We start from the raw sequence: 24,859 nt of genomic DNA, 5'->3' as shown, positions 1-24,859 counted from the left end.
TGAATGAGAAGAGCTCCTTTTTGTTGTCCTCGTTTTTTAGGAAGCCACTCCATTCATGCTTAGGGATTGGAGTGCTACCATCACCGACTTTTGTCCGTGAACCATTCCCACGCCGTTTCTGTGTAAGATATTTTAGGTTATTTTCCTCTGGGTAGTTGTCCCATACAGCATCAATGCGGTGGGTACTAGTTGTCATTTGGGCCTCCAGAAATGGTGTAATGTTGAGCAAGACATACTCGCTGAATGTCTTTGCTGTTGTGGGGCGCACCATGTGGATGACTGCTGCCATATCCAACACCACAACGGTAGATTGTTTGGCAGAAGCTGCACGACCTGTGCTAGCATTGAGGCATTGAAGAATGTCAGACTTTGTCCCAGATCGCAGAGACCCTCTGTCCGCCAGGCTCGGTGGCTCTCTCTGATTTTCGAATTGAAAGAAGTCTGTCATGTCAGCATTGGGACGTGACTGGAGTGAAAGGAACAGTTGTGCTATTAAAACCATGTTCTGCTTCTGTATGCCACCGTCCTTTGTACCTTTTTTCTTGGGGCCAGTTCGGTTGGCGAATGTTAGCATGTTTTTCCGCTTGACGGTATGAGATACTGGTACTGAAGCCATTTCCAATCTTTCCTTGACATATGCTGCATGAAGGGTCTGGCCGGCTTCATGGATTTGAGATAAAGAAGCAACAACTGCCGGCTCCATGACATTCTGTGTATCGAGTGCAATAAGCTCCTGGCTTGTAGCAAGGAAGGGGTTGCCTAGCTGCTGTACCACATCGATGAACGAGAGTACATCCTTGCGAAACTTTACTTGCAAGTTATGTCCTTCCTCATGATGAGCAGTGGATGACGTTGGTGGGTCATTGATGGCCTCAAACTCCTCAACTATCCGTGTGCAATCAGGTCCAGCCAGCATAAACAATGTAAGGGCTTCAGGATTCTCATAGAGTCCAACGGCTCCGCCATGCGCCTGGAGGCTTTTGTTGGACTGCTCATGTGCTTGGTCCTTGGCCATGAGGCTGAACTTTCTAGCTGATTTCTGCACAACAAAGTTGCCTTTCATGAATTCAGCATGTACTTGAGGGTGTTTATCAGCTATCTGAACCATGTCACGGACATGGACTGGCATCCAACGTGCGTAGTTTGTGTGGTCCAGGGCGTGAAACCAGCCGCAAAGTTCGTCACATGCTTGCACATATAGTGGAAAGTCCCCTTCCCGCAGGGACCGCACAAAGCGACACATCAGAAGCTCCAGCTTCATTATGGTTGACCAGAACTTGAACTGGGGAACAGTTTGTGAACGTTGATCCCACATATCAAATGACTCAGGTGGGCCCATTATACTCTCACAATACTCTGCGTAGGCGGTCTGTTTGAGCTCATAAAGTGACATGAGAGAAACTTGATGGGCATACCTTGTGCGTTTGATGTGATGCTCATTGAGCGCAGATTGTGCGCGACCGGATGTCAGGACCTCAGCCTTAGCGAGGATGGTGGCCCACCCGGAGTCGAGCAGCAGCTTCCCAATCATTAGGTGCATCTTGTCTTCAATATGCAGCGCACCCATCATGGCAACCAACTTGTCTTCTCCCAAAGTGTTGGGGTATTGCCATTGGAGCAGTTTGATGATAGCAAATAGTGGCTGATCTGCACCGAGTACGCTAGTCTGGCCTGGGTTGAGGAACTCTGTGCCTTGCATCGTCAGCTCCATCGCGTGCTTCCTTGAAGATGCGGATGCGGCCTTGTCTGGGAATAGGGGGTAGATGCCGATCTCAGCTGGGGGCTTCACTGATTGCTCGCTGGCTAGCATAGAGTTGTATCCCGACCAAGTGATGATGTCACCCTCTGCTAACGTGCCTTGCTTCAGCACACTGTTAACGTGTGCCATCCATACCTCATCCTTGACCGTGGCACCTTGCACATCAAGCGGTGGTCTGACTTTGCTGTTGCCATATTTTGGTGCAAAGACATCTGTTTGAGTAAGTTGGACTGGGGGCTGGATCACGTAAGAGTCTGGTAGCTTTGGAGTCGACGTGTCAGAGGGGTCAAGCTTAATTGGATCCCGCTTCACACCTAGGTTCTCATGCGAGAGATGGTTGGTCACGCTAAGGGCATATCCGTGGAACTCATCAAGTGAGAAGTTGCCCTGAGCCTTGCTGTCTAAATTATCCACATCATGGGTGGTGAAGACATTGAGACGGCTGTTGGTTGGTAGTACCACTCCATCTAAGACATGGCGAGCACACACCGCTTGAGCAATACCTCGCTTAACTTGCATGACCCGTTTGTATGATACTGACATGCCTTGAGCATGTTCAATATCAATCTGTTTTTTGTTCCGTCCATGTCCATGCAGCCTGAGGCCACGATACAGGGGGAAGGGGTTTTCTCGCTCCTTGTTGTGGCGTATTGTATCCGTCTTCACAGCGTGGTGTGTACCCTTACTAGTATTGTAGATAAGCAGTTGTGAGATGTTGCATGCAATTCTCTCCCTTGCATTCAGATTGCTGTCTTCACTAATCTTCTCAAGAGCTGATGGGCCCTGGAGCACTACATTGAAGAAACTCCTCATCTCTTCACTAACTGGAGCTGTGAGGCAGTTAGCAGGAAAGGAGCCATCAAAAGGCAGTTGACTCTGTATAAAGTTGTGCATCATCATGGCAGCCCGCATGAAAATAAGAGCATCTTCTTGACCAATTTGTGCGCTATATGTCTTGGCAAGCTCATCAGCAACCTTAAACTTGTGAGATAGATAAATATCCTTCCGGCCTTTATTTTCCTTGGAAACCTCAACCCATTCAGGTAGAAACTTGAGAAGGTGATCCTTGAATCGGGTTGAGTGTGGCACTTTTTCATCTTGGCATTGATGACCTTGATCACTCGTAAACTTTCGATACATATTGCGTAGCTCTGAGAGCTTGAATAAAGTGTTCTCTGAATGTTCGATCAGGGCTATTATCTGAGCGCAGATGATCGTATTGAAGGGCGAAGGTGCAGGCCGCACCGAATCACGTTTCTCAGTAGCGATAGCGGTGTTTCTTAAACTTACATAACAGTTATGGTGAGTATGGAAATCAGCCGCATGTGCATCAGAAGCTGGGGCAACTAGTCTGCCAAGTAAAGCAAAGTTTTTGTTGGTCTTCGCCCAACTCTTTAGATTGTTATCTACATCATCAGATGTTGCCCTGTGGAGGTTAGCTGGATCCACGCCCTCACAGATGATACAATATTTGACATTGCCTTGTTGCTGAAAATTCCCAGATGATCTGAGTTTTTTGGGACTAGGGCCAGTCTCTGCACTGGGGGCAGCTTCTTTGTCTTGCTTCTCTCTCGCCCGTTTAACCCGAGAACTACTACAATAAAGCCTGCACGTTTTGTGATACACAGCCTTATGCAATGTAAGAGTTGCTGCAATGCCTGAACCATCATTCAACTGACTAATCGTGACGTTACAAGGAAGATCATTGGCATTGATATCATTGAAGTCTTTTAGATCCCTCTCAAGTGATACAAGTCCCTCTGTCTTTGGAGTTGTCAAGCTTTCTCCAGGTTTGACCATTTGACAAAGACAACAGAGTTCCCAGTTCATAATTTTGATAGAAGACATGCTTGACTTGACACTCTTGTTCTAGTCCATTATGATGATGTAGGCTCGTCGACACAAAGAACTTTCACTTGCCATCCCGTCTTATAGGTGACATAGCAGGCACCTAAAAACAAGGACATAGGTTTGGTATCAACGTTGTTTGGGACCAGAGAGCAGAGTGCACATGCAAAAATGATAGCAATATTAGTATCCCCAGGACTTCATTTAATTCACTTCATATCATTGTTCTAATTTATTGATGACTTTATTTGGGCAAAATAATGAATTAATAATGAAATTTCTCAAAATGACATTAGTTATCTTATTAGCTGGCAAGTGTACAGGCAGATTAACCTTAGCTCAGCAAGATATCATTCACCAACAATCACTGAGCTAGCTAGCTTCTAATCTCTGAGCAATTGTTAGCTAATGTTAGTCAGAGCTAATATAGCTAATGTTAGCTAGCTTGAAAACATCAACTACATGTTCTTTGACAGTATTCACACCATGAAACTATAACAGCACACTAATTTCATTATGTTGTCTATCAGAAAATGCATGCACTTTTGCTAACATTACAACTTACCTGTCTTTTGTATGTGGACCATGAATCACCAGTACAGCCTCATTAGGTTACCTTCACCTGGTTTAACTGGCAGGCTGATTCAGCAAACACAGCACATGTTGTTACTGTTTGACTCCTGCCTTGTCTCTCAAACAAGTTTGAAAATAGGTTAAATGGCAAAACATTATTTCCAATAAATAATGATACCATTTTATTTTTTATGACACAAAATGACCTTTATGTTAACTTAGAGGGGTAAACTTGACCTCATATCATTGAGATGAAACCAGAATCAGATTGTTTTGAATTGTGAAATAAAACATTGATACATACAAGTATAGCTTATAATGAGAAAAAAAAATGGGGGTAGAATCTGGCATGTTGCACCAGAAATACTGAATTTTACCCCGATATTACCTTTATATACTAACTTTGATGAGTAAACTTGACCTTGAGGGGTAATCTTGACCTCAAATCATTTAAATAACACCAGAGTCAGATTTTACGGCCCAGAAAACCCCTAAAAAGTGGTATCATTTATGATTCTAGGCCTTTTTGTTTTTTTCGGGTGGCAGCCATATTGGATTGCGCAATATGGCAGTACCATGGGGCGCCAATCTTGGCACCCATCTTAAAATGATTAAGTACGGTATGGACAACATCTGTGCCAAATTTGGCGAATTTGCGAGAATCTGAACCAAACGGTCCTTTTTTCCCCCCTAGGCCCCCAACTATATTCCCTTAACACGTCACCGGGTGGCGCACCAGCTACGGTGGCCTGCAAAGGACAAACTTAATCATATGAGAATGATCTACACTGTAGATCATTCTCATATGATTAAGTTTCGATCATTTCTCATCAAGGGGGGTCTCCCCGGTACAAACACAACTGAGGAAGGTTAGGTTATGTGTATTTTTTTTTTGTCATTAACCTTTTTCGGACCACTATTTATTTTGGTGATGATCCGACCTCCATGCTACTGTGGTTCAAACTGCATCCACCAAACAATATGATTGATTTCGACCTCCCCAAAATAACCAAAATCTGACACGGTGTGAGATGTCTTTTTTAGCTGTTCTGTCGTCATTTCCTGCGATCTTCTTTATGCAGTCAGTCAAAATGAATGTATGAATGGGCATTTCTTTGACTATTTACAGGCAAATATGAGCGTTACGTGAAGACCGCAAAAGCTGCGCCTCATTTCGAGTTGATTGTGATTATTGACGGGAAAATGTGCGGTCCTCCACGCAAACTCTGAACTATGCGTGCGCACTAAGCACAAAAACGGGAGAGACTTGAAACTGCGACACCGTTGGCAGAAGGAAGAATGGAGAGAAATATGTGGAAATAATACCATAAATAAAATGTTACCTCTCATTTATCATATATGAAGAAATAATTTCCACAAATTGATTAAAGCCAATCTTAAAATAATTAAAGAAACGCTTGTTTGAGACTGTTGAGGTATAACATACAGAGATATGCATGGGCGTAGGAAGGGGGGTGCTGAGGGTGCTGCAGCACCCCCTAGCGTCAGGCAGGCGGTGCGGAGCTCCCCTGTCTGAATTATTATTTGACGGTTATTGCTGCTCCCGCTGTGCATAATCTGTGTAATATGTAGCCAATAAATGTTTTTTCTGTAGCCCCGGACAATTCTACGTCAATAATATAATACATTAACCGTGCTTTACGTGAACCTCATCAAGACACTAGAGAGGACGGCAGGACTGTAATTTCTCATGTTCAGTGAATGCAACAGGGGCAAGACACCAGACCAATCAGAGAGTTGCATGGAAATAAAAGTGTGCTTGTGTCATTCAAGCTCGGCTCTGTGTGTCTGTGGAAATAGCGCATTTATGGCGCATTTCCACAGGCCAGTTTTTGGTGGCCTTTCCATATAGTGTAGCACCGGCTAGCGGGTACTTTTTCCCTCTTTCTCTGGCCCCATAAAATCGTGGTTCTATCAGGCCAGGGCCAGGGCTGAACTAGTGACGTCAACCCTCTCAACTGCTGATTAGTCAGAGAGAATCGTCACAAGATCGCCCGCGAGATCATCCCTAGCGTTGCATATATATCTAGAAGCAAGCTTGCAGCATTTTTATACACAGTATTTTTGTAAACGGAGGAGCTACAAAAATGGCAACGTCAAAGAAAAGCACACCGTGGTCGACCGAGGAGGTGACGACGTTCCTACATCTCATTGGCCAAAAAAAAGCCGACCCCAGGTCCTAAACTGCAATGGAAATGCGCCACAGCCTCGGACGGCCAGCGAGGCAGCCCGAGACCTGAGCGAGGACGCTTAGGGATGCTTAAACGGGGCTACCCCGCTGCAGTGGAAATGTGCCATTAGAGAGAGAGAGAGAGAGAGAGAGAGAGAGAGAGAGAGAGAGAGAGAGAGAGAGAGAGAGAGAGAGAGAGAGAAGAGAGACCGGTGCCAGCAGGGACCGTGTTGTTAGCATCTGGTTAGCTAGCTGCACTAACGGACATAAGGAGCTGTTTGTTCCACAACAAGCGGGAGGAGAGTCCTCTCCTCTCAGACTGAGAGACTCAGGTGAGCTAAAGGACTCTCTGAGTGTTTAGATAGTTCACTTTATCTCAGTGAGTCTCAAATGGTTTGGTCACAAATTATTCAAAAGATTATTTCCGCGGCACACCTTCATATGATCATTATCGTTATAAAAAAAACAAGAGAATAAACGAAAAACAGTTATGAAATACTATATGGCAGTAAAACAAGAATACAGTTTGAATGGGGAGTGATTTGTAAAATATCCATAAAGAAAAAGAACATCTGCTTACAATTCTGTTTCATATGGGTGTTGAGAGATGTATCCATAGATCTCTTCATGTTGCTCTCAAAGTGCACCAGATTGATGCTTTTAACTTCAATATTTAAAAACAATCTTCCCGAAGGAGCATCCCCCCGGACCCCCCTAGAGGAGGTGAGGTCCGCTCCCCACTCGTAAAAACTCAAACAATCAGGCACAGGAGGGAAAACAAAGGAAGTAAAACAGGACAAGACACAAGGAGAAAAGGCATTTCAAAATAAAACAGGAACACAAAAACACAGAATCATGACACCTATGTTCTGTTGCAAAGCATGTTCGGTTTTACAAACAAAACCTTTGTTAATATGAAAGCAAGTTGTGTTTAAAATATCTGGAATTCTGTTAGGTAACACTATACACTAGGATTATTTTTTAAGCTTTCTCAAATACACAGTGTTAACTTTTAATAAGAAAATATTTTATAGTCACACTGACATAAATCTATGTCCTTGCCAAATAATGATATCGCTGTCATGCACTGATCCATAACTCACAGTAACTTGTTACAGCTAGAAACAATGCATTTTGCAGCCTTGAAATTAAAACATTTTTGAGTTTTGAGATGACATTTGGTGCTTCTATCATTACAAGTGACATACAAAATTGTGACATAAATAAAAGGCCATTTAGTTTTGGAGCACATCAAGGTTCTCGGATAGTGACGCCTTTTTCGGGAAGCCCAGATGCTAGACAAGGTCCCTGGGACTTGTTGGGTCAGAAATCTGTTGGGGGTTGGGAGATGTTGTCAGGGGTCCCAGAATTGATAGCCACACCCGTGTTTCCTGGTCAGACTTGGCAAACTGGTCAGATAGATGGTCATGGGAAAAACAAGGGACATTGGATTTGCTTAAAATGAAAGGTTTATTGATGAGTCCTTAGTCAGTTTTGTCATGCATAGTTGTAGATCAACTATATGTTAATTTCCCGTGTTTCTGAGCTTTGTTCAAAACACACTATTAAAAGAAACATTAAGAGTACATTTTTGTAGTTGTTGTTAGTTGGTAGTGGTGATCAGTTCAGTTCCCATATGGTCTAGCGGTTAGGATTCCTGGTTTTCACACAGGCGGCCTGGGTTTGACTCCCGGTATGGGAACTTTCCTTTGGAAGGACTGTGAAGACTGTCCTTGTTATTAATTCAGATCCCCAAAAATATCAAGTACTCCAGGGGGTAAAACACAGTATCCCCACACTTCTTCCCAGGTGCTTGATAGCAGCTGTTTACTGCCTTCCTTAGAGTGGGAAGGTTTAAATTACTATATTTCTGTGTACATGTGTGTGACAAATAAAAGGGGATTCAACTTGAATTTTTCATTTCCTTTTGGCAATTCAGTTGATTAAAACAATTATGATTATAAGGCCATAATATTGCACGGTGTCAATGCTGCTTTTTTATTGTGGTACTTTTTAAGGCCCCCTAAGATAAGATAAAATAAGACAAGATAACTCCCTATAATTACCACAACAGGGTTAGGTCTTAGGGTTTTGAAGCCTTACAGCAGCGAAGGGACGGTACAACACCAAGTGAAAAATAAGAAAAGCAAGATGTATCACTGAATATTTGAATAAAATGATAGCACATGTGATATATGATATAGCACATAATATTGATTTTGCGTAAAATAAAGATACAATGCAAATATTTCACAGAATTTGGAAACTCAATTGGCAGAAAGTATTAATAGTGCTCTCAAATGCAGCTTCTCACCTTAAGGAAAGGTTTTTGGAATTTAAAAGAGAAATAGATGAGAATGAACACTCAATGTTCGGCTTGAAGTTACGTAAAACACAGAGGTGGGAAGTAACTAAGTACATGTACTCAAGTACTGTACTTAAGTACAATTTTCCGATACTTGTACCTAACTTGAGTATTTCCATTTTATGTTACTTTGTACTTACTCCACTACAAATCAGAGGTAAATCATGTACTTTTAATCCACTACATTTGGATAAATGATGTGAAATATATCAACTCTTAAATCAGACTTTAGTTACACCAAGGGTACATTCACAAGCTACCCTGCAGTATACAAAGTCATCAAAACTAGCTGCACCTTCACCAGCTGTAATAATACTTTATTGCATCAGTAATTATAATCTAAACATATAATGTATATTATTCTGAAATTGACCTATTTGCATAATGAGTACTTTTACTTGTGGTACTTTAAGTATATTTTGTTGCCAAGACTTTTGTACTTTTACTTGAGTATCATTTTGAATTGGACTTTTACTTTTACTACACTCTGGTACTTCTACTTTTACATTAAGATCTGTTAAAAGGAGCAATCCAATATCAACATTGTGTTCCAATTAAAAAATGGAATCCCAAATTTGCTTTGTGTTTCAACAATGACACCAGCAGAGAGAGAGGAAGACCCCTATGGAGACAAAGACAGGTCAGTGAGGACATCCTGATATAAAGAAAGAGACAGACACAGCTAAATACCCCGAACAAATTACAGCAAAGAAGAAGCAAAACAGTAGTCTTTCTGTAGGAAACCTGAGCAAATCTGTTTAATAATTCAAAATAATAGTATGAAATATATAAGGCGTTTTTAAGATCATCTGCCAAATATTCCATCGTTATAGATCCTGAATTATCTTGTGTTTCATGCGAACGTTATCTGTAAATCTTTATGGTTAGAAAACTATTAGCATATGTCCCTGATCTGACATGCTGTAGATCGAAATAATCTACATAATAGTCTGCAATAACAACAGCAGTCCTTAGTTGCAGCCCTAATTATATACACAGTAATGGCTTCAGTTGTTAATTTAAAGGGACTGGCCATTAAGGTATTGCACTTCCATAAACTTGAGGGACATACATGTTGTTTTTAAAAAGAGTGGTCCAAATCAAAGCAGGGTTAGATATCCTGCCTTTTATTGTATGTGTCTCCAAATACAGTGGATAATACATTAACCATAATGCAACCTAATAGCATGCTTCCTTCCTCCCTTTCCTCCGCAATGGTAACTTCTTTCTAACCCTACACCTCAAACTGACATAACCTTGAAAACATGAATTCCGTCTTTAGTAAGCTTGCTCCAGAGAAGACAGGAGAGAATAAGAAAAGAGAGGATAACTCCTAGTGGTGATGAGTAATCTGTTATTCAGTGGAGTGCCATTTAGGTACATTTTGGAAAACAAAATACAGAATATGCCCTTGCCAACAACTTAGAAGAAACAAGATGTCACTCACTTTTTTGCCTATGATGCGATTGGGGTATATTCACCAGCGATTATAATGAACAGTACGCTCGCAGACACTATATTCATCTTCATAAAACTCGTGTCGACACAGAAACCAGAGTCCTTGTCCGGATACATTTAGAAACCATGTTGATTAAAAGACAAATTCAGTGTATGGTAAACCCACTTTGGTTTTAGCAACAGTTTGACATTTTTATACTCACAACATTTCAAATTTCTGCTGCGTCATGCTCGGCATTTTTCCCGCTGATTTTTCTGATAACTCATCTCGTGCTATGTCTTAGCCGCAGAGTCATGGATTCAACAGATCACCATTAATCACACCGTGACCTTCCTCTCAACCAGGCCCATATAAAGCACATTCATCCCCATTTGCCATGCAGCTCTGCGGGTCGATAATTGGCAAAGCAAAACACAGATTAAACCCAATTTGGAGGATTTCAACTTGAAGCTTAGCAGAGACAGCCGGGGCTCAGGCTGAACTGGAGTTCACTGCGCTCTGGTCCTCTCTGCCTGTCTGAGGCTGCACCGGGAGGGGACCACAAACCTAAATCAAACCAGTCTGTTCTCTGTTTGTGTTTGCGTGCGTGTGTGAGTGTGTGTGGGTAGAGAGAGAGAAAGGGGGAAAGATCATGCAACAATGCACTTCTCCATGCTTTACCATGCCTAATAGAAACCAACTTCCAGCGTTCAAACTCCATTTGTCTCATTAACCTATTAGCTTAAAGTTTAATTGCAGGATGTCGTAAAATGATTTGGTCTATGAGTAATGACAATATTTCAGCTGCGTAATGGCCAGAACAAAGCAAAGTAAAGCTACGTTAAGTGAAGCCGGTTGTTTTTCTTTCTCACGCCATGTCTGGGCTGCAGATTTGGGCCTTTACCTCGCCGCATCGGTCGGGTAATTGTTTACTGGCAAGTTTTTTTAAGCATTAGGGCAACAACACGGCAGGATAACAAACTAATGACTAATTTCATGGCTGTTGAGTCATTTTAAAAAGGCCATCACAAGGATCAACTTTAAAGAGCCACTGTGACTAATCTGACAGCAGGCACTCTTAGGTATGGTCGACAACATATAATTCCCTTGTAGGGTACAAAGAAAAGAGTATTAAGATGTCTCAATGTCAGCTTTTAAGTGACTTTAAAGGTCTTTATTAAAACATAATCCACTTAAATTATGTTCATCAAACTCGAGGTTCAAAGCACAACGGGACACATTCCTCTCTGCAACCATGGGAGATGACCCCTAGGTGGCAGCGTACCTCCTGAAACCTCCACCACTGTAAAAACAAACATCACTCCAATTACAAAACCTCCTCAATTGTCCTCCCTTTTATTTGCTCCGCAGGGCAGAGAAACTAGATGACAGTGCGTCCGAAACCTCGATAAGTTATGATCAGCTGCCCCGGCCCTCGCTGCTGCCCTTTAAACAGCAGCTTGATAGGATCTGTGAGGCGCGCTGGGCATGTATAGTGTTACTCTCATCAAAGGGGACTGAATGGGGGTGAATGGAGGATGATGTGTGTACTGCCTCTGCTTAGTGGAGGCATTTCCAGCTGGCGCCAGGGCAGAGGAAACCCACTGAGACACACAACAACACACACAGACACAGGGGTCAGCCTGGATTCACCCTCCTCCACCTCCGTGCCTCTTGGCCTCCACCGCCTCCTCTTCTTCTACCCAAAACCCCCTCACCCCCCGCCTTCTCTTCCCAGGCCTGGCCGCCTCTCGTCTGCTCTTTCTCTCTTGTTCATCTTTTCTTTTGGTTTTCCTTCCTTCCATCTCTCTGCTGTTCCTTTTTCTCCTATTTATCAAACTTACACTTTAATGGCATGATACACTTAAAAATGCTTTAATGGCAATTTAGGATTAAAAAGGGTCTTTGTGTGAGCGTGAAGAAAAAGACACAGTTATAAATATACTTATAGTGAAGTGTAAGATCACCTTTTTGTGCCATTTTCTTCTTTATGACAGTGGACAGTGTAGAATTGAGAGGGAGATCAAAGGTGATCTTACACTTCAAAGGAATAAACCCTGGGAATTTGCGGCTGCATTTAAAAAAAAAAAAAAACATAATACAGAGAATATAATTCTAGTGACATAATTTCAGAGAATGAAATTGTATCTAATGATTGCAAACTAAAATATTTGTACTTATAAGTTTAAAAGCTTTTACAATTCCAACAAAAGCTCTACATTATGGGATATATTCATATAAACGTTCTTATTGAGTCAGACGACAATATGAATGTCATTCTCTAGGCCTGTACATGATGCTATTTCAAGTCTTTAGGTTGACTCATATTTAAAGGTCCCATATAATAAAAAGTGTAATGTGTTTTTGATAATAAAGCAGCTCAAAAAGCTACAATTGAAAAATATGTTATATACTTTAATTTCTGCTACAGTGACATTATAGACATTTGCCGGTAATGATGGAAATGGGATGGCAAGAGTGCAGACACGGAAACAGTGACCAATCAGAGCAGACTTCTACGAAGGGCCGTAAAGAGACAGACACTGAAACAGAGCGTTTCAGACTTTGGATAAGTACAGATATTAACAAATAGAGAGTACGAATAAAGTGTTTTTTTTATAGCTTAAATGCATGTAAACATGTTCTTATAAAAAACCCCTGCCAAAAATAATGATAACTGAAAAAGAACATAATTTGCCCCCTTTAATGTATAAGAGTGGTATCATTCTGCTCATGTAATGCTCCGGTAGAATGCAAATAAGCATATTTCCCAAAAAAGGATTAGAGATTAAGAGTAAAAGTAAAGAAATTTCACTTCAAACTGTTTGTTAAGCTCTCCATTCCAACGTCTTCTGCCTTTGATCCAAATCTACTCAGCTTGTTATTGTATATTGACTCTTAGTGATATTCTGAAATTGCTCGGGAGCGAGCTGCAGCATAACGCCTCCAGTCTGATCAGCTTCAGGTGCACAGAACAGTTTTAAGATCACCACACAGCTTTGTGTGTCCTCTTCAGGAAAGTTAGATCAGGTCTAGGAGTAATAACAGCTAAATGACTCTTGGCAAGGCCTTCCCTCGCAGTCTTCAGGGAGGAGTTGGAAGGGGGAGCTCTGAACGGTCAGGACAAATTAAAAAGCCAACCTGCTATTTTACTGTTCAGATCTGTTGATGCTATAAAGCAGGAAAATGGGGCTTGGCGGCCTTTACGTGATTTCCCCCCGGCACTGAATCTAAGCCTTTTTGGCACAACATGTTATGCATTGACCAAGCATGGGATCTGTAAATTCCCCAATAAATATGTTTTAGCACTTTATTTAGTTCCATGCCCTAGGCCAGCAGCATCTAAAGTATGTCACCCAGCAACAGAGGGGAGAAAAAAGACCCTACAGGCTAAACAGGGCGTAATGTAGATTTAATTAACAAGCTAAGCATGGGCACACACACACACACACACACACACACACACACACACACACACACACACACACACACACACACACACACACACACACACACACACACACACACACACACACACACACACACACACACACACACACACACACACACACACACACACAGTATAATGCTATAGCAAACACATACATAGCAGAAGGTTAATGATTTCAGAGTCACACGCACCAGGCAACACACACACACAAAATTCGAGCCACACAGCGATGGTGTGAAAATATGTGAGTGTAAATGAGATGCAGACAGGCTCACAGCAGTGGAGAGAGAGAGAGGGGGGGGGGAGAGAGGATGTGGCTTGGCTTTGAATTGCTAAACTTAAATTTGAGGAGGAAGGAATCATATTTTGAATGCTATGCATAGTGAGCATTTTTTAGCAACAGACTGTAAAAGGAGATCTATATTTTTTTCAAAAGAAAAATGTAAGTGTGAAAATTAAAGTGTATTCCTATGTAGAACTGACCCCCGCACAAGTGACACAAAGCATTACATATACAAACGTTAGTAGAGAGCGTTGGAGGTACAAATATGGGAATAACTGACAATGAAGTGTTTAATTATACTCAACTAATTGTGATTTACAGCTCTGTGTTAGTTTTGTAGAAGGGTGCTTTGTTTTACTTGAGCATAAGGCTAAAGAATGGTAAGATACTCATGATGCAATTGAGGGTTGATGGGCAGAACGATGTTATTCATAATTCATTACTTATAATAAACCCATAATTAGGTAAAAATTTATCGTTTCATAAGATTTAATTAATTGTGGCACCTCAGCTGCTGATTTGGAGCTGCTGAAGTGAGGAATGACTTTTGAAGAAAGTTTATAATATCTTTAGATACAATCTTAAAATAAGAAAGTGTGCTTTAATTTAACTGGAAATAATTTGTACCTATTCATCCAGATATTTTCGTCATTCCCTGTCTTTTAGAAATATTACAGTGTTTGATTATTTCTATTGATGTTTTAATATGTAAGCAGCATTTGACTGCTGTGGCTGATAGGGGTGTAGATGATTTAAACATTTGTATTCAATATTATTGAATATACAACAATAAATTATATTTGATATTTTGACCTATGTATCTTCAAGTACTGTACGCAGTAACTACAACCCGCACACATTCTTACAGTATCACTATTTTAGTTACTCTATATTACATCATTATGATTTTTACTACATTCAGGTACTGCTTCTACTTTAGTATACTAGTTCTAACTTGAAATATAAGCATTGAATTGAAGTACCTCAAAGTTGTACTCAAGTACAGTTGAGAAAATATATTATTGGTGAATGAGAGGGATCAATAATTACTTTTATTTCTGTTCAGACGGTGACACTCGGGCAGATGGCGCTGATGCAAACGTTTGGCACTTAAGCTCCAAAGAACAAGCTGTGCTGCGATCTCACATGAAGAGTTTTACTTTTCTCCAAAATAATGAAAGAGAAAAAGCAGGTACAAACATGTGACAGAAGATCATTTGGACAAATTAAAAGATTTGTCAGAATATTTTGAGATACACAAATAAATGGATGTACAATGGATTGAAAAAAACTAACAACATAACACTGTTCATGGAATAAATAGAAACATGTGAAGACAATTGAAGTTTTTAGGTAGCACATCATAAGCACTAATTACATCTACTGCAAGATTAGAGCCGCTGCTTCATACATTCATATAAGGATCATGACGAGTCAAACCTGTGGGGATACTGTACATGCTCATTTACAGCGGCAGCAACATTAACCAAAAACACAATTTAGTAACAAAACAAATAATTTTCCAGTTTTTACAATAATCTTCCAATATGCTATCATTTCAGTTTTACATAAAAATATCTCAATTTGTTGTCATTATAACAGAAAGTAGCTCACACATGTAGAATAATAACAGTTATCAATTGAAAAGTTGTACAGAAAGTTTTCAGACTCATTCACTTGTTGAACACTTTATACTCATATTGGAGGTTGTAGTTGGTGATTTTTACTATTCTGAGACTATCCAAAGCCAATGTGTAAAACTATTTAAAATACATTTAGTCTGGTTTCAACTGTAGACGCACACTGAACTAAAAATTACAGTCTCCAGATGATGAGATGAAAAATGTACTCATTTCGACAGAAAATGTAAAGCGTCAATTATAGTTCCTTGCCTGTGATCACATTCAATGCTGATTTCATACGTTCCCCTCTAAAACGAAATGAATAGTGTGAGATAACGAGACGCAGTGATGGGGAGAAACTCACTGTATGTCATTAAAAACTTGTTATCTTCTCACTCTGAGCTCTTGCCTCGCTTCTCTCACCTCCAACAACTCCACAAATCCTACAGCTTACGCATACACACATGAACACATATAAAGATGATACATACTGTATCTGTGCCCATGTGAAGTATGAACGCGAGGGTATACACACACACTGAATGCAGATGTCTGAGATTTTCTCATGCCTCAGTAACGCTGTAAAAGTCAGGCACATTCTCCAACACTTTAATAACATTCCTGCCTCCAACCACAACAACTCACCACTAATGCGCGCACACACACACACACACACACACACACACACACACACACACACACACACACACACACACACACACACACACACACACACACACACACACACACACACACACACACACACACACACACACACACACACACACACACACACACACACACACACACACACACACACACACGCACACACACACAGTTGGGTATTAGCTTGAATTGAGTATTAACAGAAAATAACTGGGGAACTGTGTGGTTCACATAGCTGATGGTTGAACATTCATTTGTTATAAAGACACCTTTATACAACGGCATATCAGGGCTAATACGGAGTCATTAAGAAGGGTAATATTTTAAATACATTTACAAAGAAAAGAAAAACACGTGGATACATCTTTGAGTGAATAAAGTTGTATATTTACTTCACTCAAATAGATGACATTATAATCTAAATATATATTCTATTGAATTAACAACTTAATTACTGTTAGTAAAATCTCTGACTTGGCCCTAGCATGCCATTGTACCTAAAGGTTTTGGAGCACCGGTATAAGCAACTGATGTAATGGTCTGTACGAGGAAAGAAAACAAATCCTAAACACAGGGTCAAAAAAGAACCTACGCTGCCTCCCCATCATCATTTCCTGTTGTAACACCTGTCCGCCCCTCACTACTCTCCCTCCTGCTCGCCTGTCAGCAGCTCGCTGCGTTGGTTGGTCACCTCGGCCTCGTTCAGGGCACTGGGGACTGGTAACCATGCCGATGGCAGTTCAGGTCCGGTCCTCTTCACCTGGTTGAGGTGGCTGAGCGCAGCATACAGCCCAGCGCCACCGTGCACCCCCGGCTCCTCCTGCTGCTGCTGTTCGGTGTAGTACATCTCCAGAGCGGCCGGGGTGCAGTGCTTCTGCTGTTGGAACACAAACACAAACACGTCTTTGCTGGTTTCACGTAGGGGACACACTGCGCTGAACATAACAACACACGTTTATCCCGGTAGGATATACATAAATAAAAAAGACACATTTATTTATAAGGCTCAACTCTTTGTCAGGGGGAAAAAAGTGAGAACAAATGTTGTTTTTTATGCACCGCACATTTTCCTACAAATCAGATTGGAGGTGTTTAAAATACCTCATGTAAAAGAATGTTATCACAGGTTGCCATGTCCATCTCAGATAATCCTTCATTAGAGGACAAAGCATCCTGTGCATCTTTAAACATTTGCCTATCGAGATAAAAGCTTTTTTAAGGAGGAATGTTTTGAGAAGAGATTTCAAAGCAAATGTACCAAACCTGAGGTCAGCAGGTAAGTCATTTCAGAGTTTTGGGGCCTGGACTATTTGTTTTTAAAGTGGGTGATTATGTATAAGACAATGCGTGTGAATAATTTGACCTCATGAGTGTTTCCATCGTTGAGGATCCCCTACCTGACCTTCCTTCTCGGCAAGGACTCGAACCCACCCAAAAGCACAGCAGAGACTTCGCCTTCCTCGATCCTCGCTCCTCTTTTTATGTCTCCAACAACCCATTAGCAGGAAAAAATGCTGAAAACAACTGTAACCGGCAAAAACTTCAAAAGCCTTGCCCGGAAGGTCCCCCCCTCCCCCTTCCCTTCCTTGCTTCCCCCCTCACTGTTAAGCCTTTAATCACAGTTTAGTCACGCTCAGCCCTAATTAAAGACCCCTCCGATTCACAGGCGGGCGTCCCAATCTCTGCCTGAGCAGAAAGCTGGCTCTGAAGCTCTCTCTGTCTCTCTCATTTTCCTCTGCGAGACGGCCTCTTTAACTAACATGCGTGGCAGCGGCGGCTCGCTACACGATTCCTCCAAGGTGTTGTTTGGAGATAATGAGTTTGAGTTCCCAGCTCCAGTTTTCTGATTGACTGAGGAGAGGGTGTGCCGAGAAACAAAGCACCCGCTACATTGTAGACTGTGTAAGGACTCTTTGAGTGGGAGTCGCACGTACCACTTCGGCCTGGATAATCAAATGAAAAGTTTGTAATAACTGAGGACAAGAATATTGCAGAAGATGCTTCTGCTCATCTGTGCTCAACTGCAGGATGACGATGGCCATTAAGATTTTTTTCTCTACCTAAATCATATGAATCCACCAATATTTGTGTAGTGTGGGTGTGTGTGTGTGTGTGTGTGTATAAAAGACAATGTGTGTTTATGCACAATTAATTTCTGTGTTAAATGGCATGTGTTCTCATCAGTGTGTGTGTGTGTGTGTGTGTGTGTGTGTGTGTGTGTGTGTGTGTGTGTGTGTGTGTGTGTGTGTGTGTATGTGTATGTGTATGTGTGTGTGTGTGTGTGTGTGTGTGTGTGTGTGTGTGTGTGTGTGTGTGTGTGTGTGTGTTGCAAACCTTCAGGATGAATCCCTCTGGGCAGGTAAGTTGGTCATACCACATAGCTTTGTACATGAGCAGGAGGAGCAAGCTGGTCAGGAAGGCCAAAGTGATGAGGATCAGACCTGTGACCTGAGCAACAACACACGCGCACAGACATCAGTTTAGCAACAAGTGTCATTAATAGTTAAAGAATAGGGTTGATAACATATTTTATTGTCAGAAAATGTCATAAAAAGACCTGCGTTAGTCTCCTAACACGTCCTGGCTTTGTGTCTGTGACCACCACTCTGTTCCTTCCTACTGAGGACAGGTAAAAGCTGTTCTGTTACATTTTCCCAATTAACTAACCTACTATCATGGACACACAACTTTTCCTGGATCTTAGCTTGTTCAAAAAGGGAACAGATCGAAAGTCATTGGAGGAAAGTGCACTGGGGTCAGTTTGCATGTTATAGTAGATGGCTATTGATCCGCTCAGCTGCAGCACATCCCTGAAATGTGTCACTACGATCAGGTTGGATCACGGTGTGTTCTTACCCTGCACAACTAACCAACAACACACTGTCTTCCCCTGACAAGAAGGTAACACGACAGGTTGGTTATTTTGTGTCCTGTTTAGTAGTTCATTGCACTCACTATGTCAGCCTGCCAGATGTTGTCAGTTCTATGCTGTCATGTGACCATAATCGTATTTGGACAACAATGGAGCTCTATGGTACAGAGGAATAAACAACATCAGTGTTTGGAAAGTGAATACATGTAGGTGTGATCCATCAATTGTTGGTCATGGTCTTATCATGAGACTTGTTGGAAATCATACAATATCGCCAGGCTTATCTTTTAATCAGAACATCAGGCTGTTGTAGATACCTTGGCTTTCTCTGTAACATCACTGTAGAAGTTGATATTCAGCTTCTTGATATTGGGAACGTAAGGCTTGTTCTTTTTCTTCTGCTGCAGCTGATATTGCGTTGATGTCTTCACAATGACCTGCAGCAGAAACAATCAACTGTTACTGTGACTCCTGTGGAAACAAAACTGAGAACTACTTGTAAGCTTTGTTTAATTTCACATTATGGTTGATGATGGATGATGTTGTCCTCGGTGTTCAGTGCTGGTTCAGTTTGTGTATCCACTAAAAAGGCTATTGTCTAAAAATACACAAACATGATTTGCAAAAGCAGCCTGCTTTAATTGATGCCTTAAAAATACATCTGGGAGCTGTAAAGTGTTTTTTATGTTAATGTTTCAGCAACATCTAATCAGCCTGTGGAAGATTGGGTGCTGCTGACTGCATCGTCAAACTTAAATATAATCGTGAGGGCTTTCTTCTCGCATTCAAAGAGGTACTTGAATGGGCTGATGCCAAGGGTTTAACCTGGTACTGTACGTTATGAAGGGTAAATACAGCAGTCTCAGTGTTGGGATGCTTGCTCATGCTTGGAAGGTAAGCACGCCCACATGCATTTTAATGGTGTTTGTCCAGGCAAGTTCTAAATTGTAATCTCTTAGCTATTTCTGTGAGCTGTAATGGGTTTGTTCTGGTCGGCATGCAAATCAGAAATGAGCCTTTGAGAGAAAAACAAACATACGTAGAAATACACATAAACAAACTCACAAACACTGACCCAATAAGCCTTACTTACCCTGTCTGCGTATGACCTCTGGAGCTGGCTGACCTCCAGTGGTGTGATCAGCGGGATGTTATCAAATCCGTCTTCAGTAGACGGCTGCTTCTCCAGTTTATCAGACAGATTGCTGCCTAACTTCACCATGGCTGCTTAGCTGCCTGAAAATGCCGGGATTGATCTGGAGAGATGGCAGGGGGACAGGCAGCTCAGGTCAGACTGACTCAGATTGTGTGCTCTATAACCAAATGCGACAAATGCTTGAAGCTCAAATCCGGGATGCTGCTGCTAGGACACAAAAGAAGGTGAAGAGAGGACAGTGTACTGAAAAAACTGGACAGGACTAGAGTATAGGCCACACAAAAGTAAGACCCGAATAAAAAGACAATTCTTATACTACAAGAAATTTGTTTGATTAGTCAGCCTTTTGGTGCAGATTGACATATCCCACCAACTATTGTATGGATTGTGTCTCAAATCTAAATGATCTCTCCCCTCAGAAAGAATAGTTCTTATTTTAGTGGTCAACATTTGGATTTGTCCAATATTTTAATTTATAAATAGGAATCTGCTAAACCTATGGCCTTCCCATCATGAGCCTGTTGCATTCTGAGTGTTTAGTGTAAATAAAGTGCATATATTAGCATACTATCTTTCTTAACCAACACACAAAAAATATTATTTTTGAAATATCATTGTAAAGATGAGCATGTTGATGGTAACATTTAACACAAAGCACAACTGTGCTGAAGTACAGCCTCACAGAACCTACCGCATAACTATAGACGTTATGTTTTTAGTTAGGTAAAGCAAATAAAACACTAACAATACATATAAATAGTCAAAACAACAGTTTGCTGTTCGGTTATGTTCTGGATTATTTGTTGGCTGGAAGCTGCGACCTCCTGGGGTCTTGACTCGTTGCCTGGCAACTGCTGAGAGCCATTACATTGTCCAGCAGAAAACCCACTGTAAAACCACCACATGTGATTTTAAAGTACAACATCTATATGAGAGGTGTTTGTTAGTGGATGTAGTTAAGTTTGGACTGAGCTAGGCTAGCTGTTTAAAGTCTTTATGCTATGCTAAGTTACTAGCTTCTTGCAGTAGCTTCATATTGTAAAGATATGATAACAATATAGAGCTTTCATCATCTCACTTTTAGCAACAAAATAAGGGTTATATGACCTAAAATGTCAAAGCATTCCTTGTAAACATGTTGAAGTAGAAACCCAAAATACCTGTATTAACCTTAAGAAAAGGATATCACCCTTAATAACTGTTTAATTGAGTGAGGTTATGCTAAGTAAAATTATAACTAAGTGGTGAAAAAAAAAAAACTTCAGATTTCTATTTTCAACCATATGCTCTCCTGCTATACAATCCAACCATTTAAAGTTAACATGTTTCATAACCACTGTGAATTATTTATTTTGTAAACTTAAGCCCAATCTCTCTTCTAAAAACTTGTATCTAGAGTTTCAAAATCAATGTGTAAATCTAGCGCTCCACCAACACGGCGCTGAACACCTCTCTATGCTGATAATATTTATATTTTCTCTCGATCAACTGATCACTTAAATGTGGAGAGGAGAGGATCCACTTATCTCATTCACATGCAACACAACACCTTCCCACAGCCAAGGACCCCACAGGCCCCACTGACGCCGGTGACTCACAATGATGATCCACTCACCAGGAGGCAAAGTGCTACAGTTTATGCAGCGGGAGACATCCCTGGTGCACAAGAAATGTGTTTGTTACAAAGAAGATACAGGATCATTAACTAAGGACTCCAGACACAACCAATGTGAATACATGATCTGCTAATGATGGAAGTATGTTGTCATGAACTGGAAACATGTAAACCAAATTAACAAATTTGATTCTGGAAATGTGGAGTTTAAAATCTAACTATTATCCAGGTTACTACCCATTATTACATGGTTGATAATAAGACATTCTAAATGATTATAAGAGAATAATTCAGAGTGGCGTAAATGATGAAGGCGTATTCTCTGATGCAGAATTTGTTCATATTTTTTTATTTTCTCAAGAAGTTAAAGAGCAGCTTTTGTCAAGTGACCAAAAGGATGCTAAGTGAGAAAATGATTCAACACTACAGTACTGCTTGGTGTGTCCTTGTGTGGGTGGCTTAAGTGGTCATCTGTGGTGACCACCGTTTTTCCCCCCCACAGTTGAAAGGGAAGTGTGGGTATTGTGAATCATCCTGCATCTGTGATTAACAAATGAGCCGGCTGTCAGACACTCAGTGCTCCCACACTCACAGGAAATGAGTCCAGAAAATAAGAAAAATTACTTATTTTAAATACAGATTAGTAAAATCCTGTTAATATTCAAATGATGGCATGATTATGGCATATGTTTAAGAGCTAAAAAACAGGGCAGGGGGGAGAGAGGTATCTAAAGGTGAAGACGTACTGTGTTATGAATAAGTAAGAATGGGCTGTCTATGTCTTTCAAGTTCTTCAGGGTTCACTGGTCATGCATATCTGAACTTGCTGCATTGAAGACTGCTGCAACAAGATGTACAGGCTGTGTAACCAGGAATCAGGAAGCAGAGATGTGGCAGCATCACAGGAAATATGGAAGGTTGATACAAATATATAGGCAAATCTATATAATTAGGGCCTATAGATATTAATTACATATTTGTCCAGCTGCACACTTTTACGATCTTCAATCATCCACTGTAAATGTTCTATATATTAAGTCTTGAATGATATAAAAGGCATGTTTGATGAGTTGCTGACTTAACGCATGTAGTCTATAAGCAAAAAGGACAATACATAGATGCGTAGGCTATTTATCTGAAGTCTCAACGTGGAGCGCCTATTACAACACAATTCCGGCTGCCACAGAGAAATACAGCCTTATATTTAACCTGATGCTATGTTTTTCCATTCATTCACTAAAGCAGATGACAATTCCTGAATCACCTGCACTACATCACGTCATGTAGAAACAGCTCTCCTATCGGGAGGTTTACTGCAGCAGTGCACGATCTCTGGACCCGCAAACACGTGTGTTTGATACGCAAATAAACGTCTACGCACTCAGAAACATTCATTTATGAAATATAATATAAACTTACTGTGTGTCCTGTGCTCTCCGGTGGGCTCTGGATTTGATCGGACCCCGGTGATGCTGACGGGGACTTGGTGTGACCGCCGGTTGCCGTGGTGATGTGTGATTCACGGCAGGACTGCGCACGTAGTTCCGCCTCGCGCTGCTCGGTGCTCCGGTCAAAACAGCTCTGAATGCGCATCTTCACGCGACTCACAGGGACTGTGGCTGAGCAGGAAATTGCGTCTTTGTCCGTGGGAAATAGTCATATATCGGTGTAATGTGTGTCATTAAATCAGTTAGAGTCTGTATGTATTACGGTGCGAAAACACATATAAACCAGTTATTAAATAGCTGCAAAGAGTTTAAGCACATAGCCTATTGTAATGTGTGTTCACATGAAAAGTGATAGGATCAAGCCAATGACGCAATTATAAGTTGGTCGGTCAAACAAATTAAAAAAAGGACACATGCCACAACTTCTGCAGGCATTACTTTGGGTTAACAAAAAGGCTATATTTGTTTTGCTTACTAAAGGTTTCTTTGTTAAAAGGGCTGACTGGATCATTCAAATGCAAGTTAGACTTTATTAGTCTAGCAGTGGGGAAATGTACAGCATTCCAACAAAAGTGACGTATAGCAGATATAAGGCAAGCAATAATAAAATACGCTAACATGTTAAATATAGAGGAAAAAGCGGTACCACTTTACAATAAGATTACCCTTATAGAGGGTTTACGAATAGTTTGTAATTCATTGATTGATTAGGTTGTGAACACTTTATAAATCATTAATAAGCTTTTACAAGACATGAGATAAACAGGGCAACTGTGACCGGTTGCTTGCCAAATAGTGAGCCCGCATTTATCTGTACTGCTAAGCCTTATATTGGCTACTTAGCTTACTTCGTCTTCTTCATCAGCCAGCATCCTTGGTATCTGTTGTTCACTGAGGTGATTCTCGCTAAGTAAGGCTTAGTCATCTTGCCAAATAGTGAGCCTGCGTTGATGTATGAAAACAATGTTAGAACTGGTTTATAAAAGGTTCTTAATGATTAATAAAGTGTTTACAACCTAATTAATAACCTAATTATAAACCCTTTATGCATCCTTTATAAGGGTATCTTATTGTAAAGTGGTACCGAAAAAGCAGTACATAACACATTTAAATTAAAATAAAGGCAACTAAGTACTGATCCATGTCTAAAAAATGAGTAGCAGCATTTAAGTAGGTATGCAAACATGAATATATTAAAGTTTGAGACACTGTTCTCTTCTATGCCACATCTCTGTTTGCAAATGTTTGTGCTTTTCCCACACAACATTTATTTGATAGCTTTATGATAACACTGTAAGGCCCTCTATTTAACAATCATAATGATACGGTTAACAAATAGTCTAAAACAAACCAAAGTGTGTTTTTAAGTGCATTTTGTTTATTAATGTACAATCCTTGGCAACAACTTGTTAAGACATATTTTGATATGTTAATGAAACAGCCTCCACGCCTATAATTTATATCGGCTTACAACTACATTATAGTGTCTGATAAACCAATTATTATACTGCTAATAAATGCAGGGGACTTGAAATAATGTGTTGCCCTGGCTATGTTACAATTTTAGATTGT

At 40.8% G+C, this 24,859-nt stretch overlaps 1 protein-coding gene across 2 annotated transcripts; it reads right to left on the bottom strand.

The window, feature by feature from the left end:
• Window positions 1-15,043: 15,043 nt before the first annotated feature.
• caly (calcyon neuron-specific vesicular protein) lies at window positions 15,044-23,430 on the bottom strand. Of its 2 annotated transcripts, none has more exons than XM_079674901.1 (5): window positions 23,259-23,430; window positions 20,162-20,324; window positions 19,386-19,505; window positions 18,531-18,644; window positions 15,044-17,070 (listed from the first exon to the last, which is right to left on the bottom strand). In XM_079674901.1, exons 2-5 carry the CDS (start codon window positions 20,288-20,290, stop codon window positions 16,837-16,839), a joined length of 597 nt encoding a protein of 198 aa, XP_079531027.1. In that variant the 5' UTR covers window positions 20,291-20,324; window positions 23,259-23,430; the 3' UTR covers window positions 15,044-16,836. The 2 variants fall into 2 exon arrangements, with proteins under 2 accessions (XP_079531027.1, XP_079531026.1); XM_079674900.1 differs by having other exon boundaries at window positions 15,044-17,073; window positions 23,259-23,427.
• Window positions 23,431-24,859: the final 1,429 nt, after the last annotated feature.

Source organism: Notothenia rossii (assembly GCF_949606895.1).
Source record: "Notothenia rossii genome assembly, chromosome: 1".
In the NCBI taxonomy this organism is placed as follows: domain Eukaryota; kingdom Metazoa; phylum Chordata; class Actinopteri; order Perciformes; family Nototheniidae; genus Notothenia; species Notothenia rossii.
This window is presented reverse-complemented; position numbering and strand designations above follow the sequence as displayed.

Coding starts and splice junctions, on each gene's coding strand:
- caly (XM_079674900.1), bottom strand. CDS start 20,290: ATGGTGAAGTTAGGCAGCAATCTGTCTGATAAACTGGAGAAGCAGCCG. Junction 18,645..19,385: donor ATGTTACAGAGAAAGCCAAG/GTATCTACAACA, acceptor GTTGTTGCTCAG/GTCACAGGTCTGATCCTCAT. Junction 17,074..18,530: donor CAGAGGGATTCATCCTGAAG/GTTTGCAACACA, acceptor GTGTTCCAACAG/CAGAAGCACTGCACCCCGGC.